The 10,915-nt window shown below is 39.7% G+C and overlaps 1 protein-coding gene across 1 annotated transcript; it reads left to right on the top strand.

The window, feature by feature from the left end:
- Positions 1 to 2,686: 2,686 nt before the first annotated feature.
- Positions 2,687 to 5,863, top strand: evx2 (even-skipped homeobox 2). Its single transcript, XM_061970628.1, has 3 exons — positions 2,687 to 3,077; positions 4,910 to 5,178; positions 5,246 to 5,863. Exons 1-3 carry the CDS (start codon positions 2,687 to 2,689, stop codon positions 5,861 to 5,863), a joined length of 1,278 nt encoding a protein of 425 aa, XP_061826612.1.
- The last annotated feature ends 5,052 nt before the right edge of the window (positions 5,864 to 10,915 follow it).

Genomic DNA, 10,915 nt, shown 5'->3' with positions numbered 1-10,915 from the left:
ATCTTAGATGAGCTCAGGCCCAGCGAAGCCGACAGCGTTTTTGGGTGTTGTTGATAAACGGTTTTCGCCTTGCATAGGAGAGTTTTAACTTGCACTTACAGATGTAGCGACCAACTGCAGTTACTGACAGTGGGTTTTTGAAGTGTTCCTGAGCCCATGTGGTGGTATCCTTTACACAATGATGTCGCTGTTTGATGCGGTACAGCCTGAGGGATCGAAGGTCACGGGCTTAGCTGCTTACGTGCAGTGATTTCTCCAGATTCTCTGAACCTTTTGATGATATTACGGACCGTAGATGGTGAAATCCCTAAATTCCTTGCAATAGCTGGTTGAGAAAGGTTTTTCTTAAACTGTTCAACAATTTGCTCACGCATTTGTTGACAAAGTGGTGACCCTCGCCCCATCCTTATTTGTGAATGACTGAGCATTTCATGGAATCTACTTTTATACCCAATCATGGCACCCACCTGTTCCCAATTTGCCTGTTCACCTGTGGGATGTTCCAAATAAGTGTTTGATGAGCATTCCTCAACTTTATCAGTACTTATTGCCACCTTTCCCAACTTCTTTGTCACGTGTTGCTGGCACACATACAATTGCACAAACAACAAAACAAAACAAAAAACCTTTTAATACCCAAATACATTGCGGTGTTTCCTGCAGTGCTCAACGCCATCGTCTGCTGGGGTGGTTGTTGGGGGGGCAGCACGGCCAGACAAAGGAACAGACCCTACAAAGTCCTAGGCTGCCCACTAGCTCTCGGCCAATGTCCAGTCTACACGGATGAGCAAGAATCCGTCCAAAGAGACCGAGGTGCCCGATACATGCTCATTCAGCCAGGGCTCCATGAAGTACGTCCATCCTGACGCTCGACGCTGACTCTGCAGTCCGATCTCTTGCTCCAACGAGGCTGATCCAAAAGTTCACAAAAAGCACCACAGAAGTCACGAAAGTGCAACACGTCGTTGCAAAGTGCAGTCCCAGAGGAGCCTAAACCAAAAGGCAAGAAACACATGAAATCAGTCGGCTTTCTTGGTGGCTTTGTTGGGTCTGCTCCTGTCCCTGGCCATGCACCCCCCCCCCCCCCCCCCCCCCAGCAGACGATGGCGTGGAACACCGCAGAGGCCACCACAGTGTATATGTTTTTTTATTTGTTTATTTTATTTTTTTGTAGCTGTATATAGAAATGGCCGGTTGCATCAGCTCTGCTCTTTTAATGTATTTAATGTCCTTTGTGTTATTTGATGATTCCCTCTTACACACATGCGTATGTGTGCTATGGCTATGAGGTTTTTTCTTCCCTTGGGCCCAGGCCGAGACTGATTTTAATTTATTTTTTTCTCACCCCTGTTACCTGTTTCTCACCTTTTTTGTAAGGGGCGCCAGAAGTTTGCAGAACCGTCAGCGATCCTGTTCTGTCTCCCTGTAGTGTTTGTCTAAATAAAGTATTTCTGATTCTGATTCCGGAAACATCAACAACACAAAAAGAGCGCAGAGCTCCTGCAACCAGCAGCCATTGATGCGATAATGTTGCATGAGTCAATGTGTTATTTTTGACAGCTCAATTTTTTTTACTGTTTTAGTAATTTTACATTATAATAGTAACAGAAAGGGTAGAAAAGAATCTTGGGTCAGAAATGGTTGCAAGGCACACTACAACCCGCAGGAGGCGCCATAGGACGTTAGGAAAATAATCTGCTGATGCCTTCACAGTCTCTTGGAGAAACAAGATTCTTACAAGGTTGTTTAACTTCATGGGAGGCATTCAAATGTGACGAGTGTGTAAACAATGCAAGGGACAATTGGATCAGAAACATCAAATAAACATAACTGTTTGTGTAAAGGGAGGTGCATATATTTTTATTGGAATAGTTTTACAGCTATATGTTGTAAAAAATATATATAAAAAATTGCAGTGCACGCATATTGTGACTTCATCTGTAATGGGGAGAGAGAAAATACAGGTTGGTTTTTTTTTCTGCATGCAAAAAAAATAAATAAAAAAATGGGGGGGAGCAATAAAGGTTTGCAGAGGCGGAGGGAGGGCCGACATAGCTGGGAGGGAGGGAAACAATAGAGAATCAAAGCATAATAATATTCCTAAATGAAGAGGGAAATGCTGTTGCGCTCATTTTATTAATCAGACTGTCAATTTGACCCGAGGGGCCAAAGCCGAGGAGCTGTGCGAGGCACACAAGCCAGGGACGAACACCCTCCTCACTCCTCTTGGATATTATTCGTCTGACCGAAGGCCGCCTCCATCATCAACTGACAGCCCTCTCCTATTTATTTGCCTTATAAAGCTGTTACAATAAATGATCATTGGAGCCGCCGTCAGCCCAGCATTTTCACCAGCCGCGCAGAGCACTTTTTACATGAATGACATATTGCAGCCGCGCGGGAGGATGCACGGCACTTTTTGAGAGCTCCTCGCCTTCCATTCTGCTTCCATTTATTGGCCCTTGCTTATAAAAAGCTTTAGAGACACGCTTTTTTTTTTCTTTCTTTTTTTTTTTTTTTTTAACAGACACTTGCATGCGGATTCAGCTGCAGCATCCTCCAGCCCCGTGGACCACTCTCCTCCCCGCATCCCTGTATCCCTGGACCACTCTCCTCCCTGCATCCCTGCATCCCTGCATCCCTGGACCACTCCCCTCCCCGCATCCCTTCATCCCTGCACGGCCTGATGATGGAGAGGATGAGGAAGGAGATGATACTGATGGAGAGGGGTCTGCACAGTCCGGTGGCCGCCAAGAGACTCGCGGACTCGGCCGGGAATTCCGTGCTGGAGGCCCTGGAGAACTCCCAGCACGCCGGGCGGCTCAGCCCGAGGATAACGTCGGCGTCCCTGCACGGGAGTCTCGGTGACATGCCGACAAAGGGCAAGTTTGAGATCGACAGCCTGTTCGGCTCGCATCACGGCAACGACAGCAGCCCCTCGGCGGACATTTCCTCATCGGAGAGCCGGAAGAAAATGAGCCTTTACTCGGAAGTTTCCCAGGAATCTGACATCAACAGCGACGTGGAGGTGGGATGCCCCACGCATCGCTCGCCCAGTCAGCACAAAGAAAACAAAGGTAGGATTTCACCCAAATCAATAATGCATTTTTTGTTTTGTTTTGTTTTTTACTATAATTGTTATTTTATTTACTTAAAAAATAAATTTAAAAAAAATCAAGATTTTTTTTAGGATTTTCAAAATAAATGTTGTCAATGCATGTTTACTTTCCACCCACAATCTGTATGCTTCTGTATATATGCATATAGTATACTATTTATTTCCTGTAAACAACACATTGAACATAAATCGTTCTCACGACTGGACTATGTGTGCACTTTACCTCCTTTTGCACTATTTTTCCTTTTTCTTTTCTTCCTATATGTTTTGCATATTTTATAGACTGTCGCACTGATACTGGAGTTGCTTTTAATCTCATTGCACCTGTGTATAGTGACAATAAAAAGGCATTAAATGTCCACAAAACACCACAAACAACAGGGGGGAGGAGACAACAAGAAGACACATTTCAATAAGACTAAACTTAATAGTCAGTGGAGAGACACACACAAAAAGTGTGTATATGCATATATACATACATACACACCCCACATACACACAGTAAAGTGTTATGGAAAAAAAACTAGGATATAAATATATGTATAAAAACATACACGAATCCCTACTTTTATTTTTATTTTTTTATTTAAAGATTTATTTGGGATTTAAATTTTTTTTTCAACACATACACAGCAGTGTACATTGAAATGATGGCAATGCAAATGTCCACAAAACACCACAGACAACAAGAAGACACATTTCAACCCAATCCACTTTATTTATTTAGCACATTTAAACAACAAAAATGTTTCCAAAGTGCTGCACAAAAATATTAAAAACAATACCCCCAATGTAAAAACAGTAAAAAAAATAAATATGATTAAAAACGATTTTAAAGGGTAACAATTTCAATAAGACTAAACTGAACAGTCAGTGGAGAGACACACATAAAAAGTATATATATGCATACATACATACACACACAAATACAGTAAAGTGATATTAAAAAAATAAAACCAAAGATACGCATATATGTATACAAACATACACACACATACATGAACCCCCACTTTTTTTTTTTTTTAAGATTTATTTAGGATTTTCCATTTTTTTGACACATACACAGCAGTGTACATTGAAATGTTGGCAATGCAAATGTCCACAAAACACCACAAACAACAGGGGGAAGGAGACAAGAAGAAGACACATTTCAATAAGACTAAACTTAACAGTCAGTGGAGAGGCACACAAAAAAAGTGTATATATATATATATATATATGCATACATATATACATACATACATATATACATACATACACACACCCCCGCGTACACAAACACAGTAAAGTGTAATGAAAAAATAAAACCAAGAATATGCATATATGTATATAATCAACATGAAACCCCACTTTTTTTTTAATTCTTTTTTTTAAATTTATTTAGGATTTTCCATTTTTTTCAACACATACACAGCAGTGTACATTGAAATGTTTGCAATGCAAATGGCCACAAAACACCACAAACAACAGAGAGAAGGAGACAACAAGAAGACATTTCAATAAGATTCATCTTAACAGTCAGTGGAGAGACACACAAAAAAGTATATATATATATGCATACATATATACATACATACACATACCCCCACATACACAAATACAGTAAAGTGTAATGAAAAAATAAAACCAAGAATACACATATATGTATATAAACATACATGAAACCCCACTTTTTTATTTTTTTTAAGATTTATTTAGGATTTTCCCTTTTTTTTCAACACATACATTTTTATTTATTTATTTATTTATTTTTAAAATATTCCTAACACTTTTTCTGATGATAATTCCCAGGGTTTTCAGACAGTAATTCTGCATCGTCCAATACAAGTTCAAGCTCCATGTCCGGTATGAACGGAAACTCCACGGGAGGGTCGAACAACAACAACAACAACAACAATAATAACAACAACAACGCCGATCAAGTCCGGAGGTACCGGACAGCTTTCACCAGAGAGCAGATCGGGAGGCTGGAGAAGGAGTTTTACCGGGAAAATTACGTGTCGAGGCCGAGGAGATGTGAACTGGCTGCGGCTCTCAATCTGCCTGAAACCACCATTAAGGTAAATTGGAATTTATTCATGCGTTTGTTTTTTAACAATTTGAGGAAATGTTGGGTTTTGCGCGCAGGTGTGGTTCCAGAACCGGCGCATGAAGGACAAGCGGCAGCGGCTGGCCATGTCCTGGCCTCACCCCGCAGACCCCAGCTTCTACACCTACATGATGACGCACGCCGCCGCCACCGGGAGCCTCCCGTACCCCTTCCACTCGCACATGCCGCTGCACTACTACCCGCACGTCGGCGTCACCGCGGCCGCGGCGGCGGCGGCCGCTACCAGCGCCGCGTCGTCGCCCTTCGCCACCTCCATCCGGCCCCTCGACACCTTCCGCGCCCTCTCCCACCCGTACTCGCGGCCGGAGCTGCTGTGCAGCTTCCGCCACCCGGGACTCTACCAGTCGCCGGCGGGCCTGAACAGCTCGGCGGCGGCGGCGTCAGCGGCGGCCGCGGCCGCGGCGGCTGCGGCGGCGGTGAGCGCTCCGTCCGCCGGCGGGCCTTGCTCGTGTCTCAGCTGCCACAGCAGCCAGGCGGCGGGCGCGTTGGGCTCCAGGGCCCCCGGCGCCGACTTCACCTGCACGGCTTCGGGACAGCGGGCCGAGAGTGGATTTTTGCCCTATTCGGCCGCGGTTCTCAGCAAGACCTCCGTGCCGTCACCGGATCCGCGAGAGGAGACGTCACTTAACAGATAACTGTAAACACACGTCATCTTTTTCAATCCCCTGCACACACTGGCAATATTATTCTTTTTTTTTTTTTAATATATATTTATTTAATCATTTGATAGGGGAATCATAATACAGGAATTGAGAAAACAGACACTTTTTTTGTTGTTGTCCCCCCCCCCCCAAAACATTTTTTTTTAAATTATTTTTTTAAATAATAGTATTAATTGTATTAATATTATTGACATTATTTGAAGGCTAATTCCAGCCCTTAACACAAAAACAAAAACTTATAACAATAATAATGATCCAATTTTAGCCGATTATTACAGACATCCATCCATCCATCCATTTCATACCGCTTGTCCCTTTCAGGGTGAGCAGGGGGGTGTGCTGGAGCCTATCTCACACAGTTCTGGATTAATTCATTTATTCCAGCATATTACAAAACACACATATTCCCTGCACACACTGGCAATATTATTATTATTTTTTAAATATATATAAACATATATATAATATTTATTTATTCATTTCATAGGGAAATCATAATACAGGAATTGAGAAAACAGACACTTTTTTTTGTTGTCGTCCCCCCCCCCAAAAAAACCAACAACAATAAAATAAAAATGAAAATAATAATGGTATTAATATTATTGACATTATTTGAAGGCTAATTCCAGCCCTTAACACACAAAGAAAAAAAAAATAGTAATAATGAACCAATTTTGACCGGTTATTACAGACATCCATCCATCCAAATTTCTACCGCTTGTCCCTTTTGGGGTTACACACACTGGCAATATTATTTGTTATTTATATATAATATTTATTTATTAATTTGATAGGGAAATCATAATACAGGAACTGAGACAACAGACACTTTTTGTTGTTGTTGCCCCCCCCCCCCCCAAAAAAACCCCCAAAACAAAATAATAAAATACACTAATAATAATAATAGTATTAATAGTATTGACATTATTTGAAGACTAATTCCAGCCCTTAACAATAATAATAATAATAATAATAATAATGAACCCATTTTAGCCGGTTATTACATCCATACATCCATTTCCTACCGCTTGTCCCTTTCGGGGTTGCGCAGGGGGGAGGGGGGGGGGGGCGCTGGATCCTATCTCAGACAGTTCTGGATTAATTAAAGTATTCCTGTGTATTACAAAACACACATATTCCCTGCACACACTGGCAATATTATTATTATTATTTTTATTTATTTATATATAATATTTATTTATTAATTTGATAGGGAAATCATAATACAGAAACTGAGAAAACAGACACATTTTTTGTTGTTGTCCCCCCCCCTCCAAAAAAACAAAACAAAACAATAAAATACACTAATAATAATAATAGTATTAATATTATTGACAGTATTTGAAGGCTAATTCCAACCCTTAACACACAAACAAAAAATAATAACAATAGTGAACCCATTTTAGCCGGTTATTACATCCATCCATCCATTACTACCGCTTGTCTCTTTCGGGGTTGCGCAGGTGGGGGCGCTGAAACCTATCTCAGACAGTTCTGGATTAATTAATGTATTCCAGTATATTACAAAACACACATATTGTTGTCTTCACAACTCACTTGCATATTTCAAGCTTTAAAAACAGAGATTCTTATTTAATGCATCAGCTATTTTATTTTATTTTTTTCAATTTTTCCAAATATCCAAATCACGTCTTATTTAAAGACGCATTTTTATTGACTAATGCATTTCGGTTAATACACGCAGATGGTGTCCAATTCTTAATTATTGTTTTGTTATTGTTGCAATGAAAATAATAAAGTTGCACAAAATTAACTTCCACATGTTTACACTAAAAAAAAACAACAACTTTAAATTGTGGTTCTTGATTGTGGTTGGTCGTTTTTCTACAAGTAACAAAACATCCCCGACGTTTTCTAAATTAGTATTTTATACATCAAAATAATACATTTTAACCCTTAATATATGAACATTTTTAAATCCCCCGAAGGAGTGGCTCACGTTTCATTTCAAATTAAAACGCACTATTTTTTTTTCACATAATTGTGACAATTTCTGCATCCTTTAAAACAAATCACATCCTTCCAAAAATACAAAGACGCATTCCTAAAAGCTCTTCTGCATTTTGTTTTCTTGCATTTGCGTCCTGCAGCACATCTTTCTTCACTATAGAAACAGATTTTTTTTTTTTTTTTTGCCAGCATCACCTCTGCTCTGTGGGGACTCTTCTAATCAGCTCGCAGACGCACATCATTTTGCATTCGCCTCTTTCTTGTCAATTCCTCTCTTAATAATGCGAGGATGATGACAAAAATTGCCAATCATGCACCCGAGATGGAGCTCCTTCTGAATAGGCGGCTGCGGTGGAAGTCGCTCGTTTTGAGACACGCTGTCAAGTCCTAACAACCCGCGGAGGGAAGTCATTAGACATACAAAAGAGCCGAGACAAAGCCAAAGCTGCTACACTGGAAAATGTTGCATAGATATGGTTCAAAAGGCAAATATCATGCCAAAAAAGAAAGCCCTTAAATGTGTTTTACAACATGGAAAAAAACCTCAATACACATAAGTAATTCCTCAATTCCTCAAACATTAAATCAAACATAATTTTCCATACAATTCCTGCACACACACACACAATTTTACAATCGCCTCATGTGCAAAAAAATAAATAAAAATGGCAAAGTGCTATTTTATTCGTTCCTATTTGGGACTTCACGAATATGTTGATTATAAAACATGTGAATTGTAAATTGTGGAATATTTTGCAAATATCACGGTAGTTCTACTGATAGCTGAAAGCGGATTTTTGTGGGAGGGGGGGGGGGGGAAATGTTTCATCGAAATGTGGATAAAATGATATCTTTTTGTTTGTTTTATTTGGTGTGACTTTTTGAATGTTATTAATGTTAAAACACTGGAGGTAAGTCATGTAAAATTGGCTTGTATAGTAATTACCCCTTACAGGAAAAAAATCTGCATTTTCTTGTGCAAAATTACAAATTAATGATTTTTTTTTACAGCTCCCAAATGATGCTTTTGTTCTTTTTTTTTTGTGTGTGCAAAATTACAAATTAATGATTTTTTTTTACTGCCCCCAAATGAGGCTTTTGTTGTTCTTTTATTTATTTATTTATTTTTTTAAACGAGCTGATGAACAAGCACTGAAAGACTGAAAATAATTCTGACCTTTTTACCTTCTGGGGTCTCTATATCTCTGTATTTAAAAAAAATAAATATCAATGACTGTATGGATTTAAATATTTTAACTTGAGAAAAAAAATGTGCAATATGAAATGTAAATCCTGTTATTTATTGATGGTGTTTGTTCTTGGAAAAAAAAAATAAAAACAAGTATTCACACACATTCATCTCTGTATAAAAAAAAAAAAAAAATTGTAAAAAAAAATATTTTTGCCCAAGTAAAAATAATGGGAGTTTAGTGCATATATTCCTATTTGTATAACATTACACAGCTCCATCAAAATCGAAATCCAGTAACAGGAGGCCACTCCATCCCTATAATTTACCATTATTTTTACATTACCTTTAAATGATACTAGCTGATGCCGCCGTTAATTACGCTCAGATCAAATACACACAGCCTGCACCAGAATGGCCCCCAGGGACTTTAAAGATAAGTTGCTTTTTTTGAACGTCCCCCATTAAAGAAATAGGATTAGGGCGGCAAATATGGGCGTGATATATCACCGTGTTCCCTTGCTCTTTAAAGCCGGGGTTGCATTGAGATAAATGGGGGTGTAAAAAGGAGAAGGCAGGGGCCAGAAAAAAAACACAATAAAATGAGTTTTGCATCCAATGTACAAGAGTGAGGAAAAACATCATAATGTCGTCGACTGCCTGTCTGTCAATTTTTTTTTTGGGCATGAGAATAAATCTTAGGCTTGTTGAATATTCTTCTATATTTCACTTTATTCGGGTGCTAATAGAAAAAAAACAAATTAAATGTCCACGGGCGAGATAGAAACGCAAGGATCGATGATGCGGCCCCCCGCTGTGCAATCAGGCCGCCACTTAATTGACTGTATTTGCAGGGTAATTGCACCGCTTGTTGTAAATTGCGGGGTTTTTTTTTTATAGAAACGACGTGAAAAGTGCGTTTACTGACATTCATCGCGTCTTTGACATTGATTATCTGATCAGCGCCGTGTCACGCTCACCTCCAATTCTCCATTACGCACTGTTTATGAGCTGTTACTGCGCCACTCGCTTGTTCCACGGTGATTGATTGCCTTATTAACGCGTGTTCTTGTAAGTGTGACCGGACTGATTACGATGCATATGTTTAGAATAATGTTTCATTTAGCTGACTGCGAGTAATGCGGGGTGACAGCTGCTGCAGGAGGACACGAAAAGAGAGAGAGAGAGGGAGAGAGAAAGGGGAGGGGTCTGAGCTAAGGGGAGCGAGCGGGGCCAAAATGCGTTTTTAAAAGGGTGGAAACCCGGATGGTCATGTGAACACGTGCCAGGCCTTGTTCGGAATAAAACTGTTCATACGTTAAAATGTGTAAATGGCATCCCGCACTTACATGGACGATACATACCAAATAATGGACTCTCTTTGTGGCCCTCAACAAAATTTAGTCTGGGGTCCCATTTTAGCCTTGAAAGAGGAACTGCACTTTTTGGAGGGAATTTTGCCTATCGTTCGCAATCCTTATGAGAGACTAGTGTTGTCCTTAAACCAATATTTTGATACCACTACCGGTAAATAAATAATGGGGACCACAAAAATGGCATTATTGGCTTTATTTTAACAAAAAATCTTACGTATATGTTTACATACTAGGGTTGTACGGTATGCCGGTATTAGTATAGTACCGCGATACTAATGAGTCATATTCAGTACTATACCACCTGTGAAAAGTACCTGTCCACCACAATATGGCGGATGACACAATATGTTACTGCATATGTCAGCAGCTAAATTAGGAGCCTTTGTTTGCTTACTTACTACTAAAAGACAAGTTGTCTTGTATGTTCACTATTTTATTTAAGGAAAAACTTGCAATAATAAACATATGTTAAATGTACTGTAAGGGTGA

Source organism: Nerophis lumbriciformis, linkage group LG13 (genome assembly GCF_033978685.3).
Source record: "Nerophis lumbriciformis linkage group LG13, RoL_Nlum_v2.1, whole genome shotgun sequence".
Taxonomy (NCBI): domain Eukaryota; kingdom Metazoa; phylum Chordata; class Actinopteri; order Syngnathiformes; family Syngnathidae; genus Nerophis; species Nerophis lumbriciformis.
Note: the sequence above shows the minus strand (reverse complement) of the source record. Positions and strands in the feature narration are given on the sequence as shown.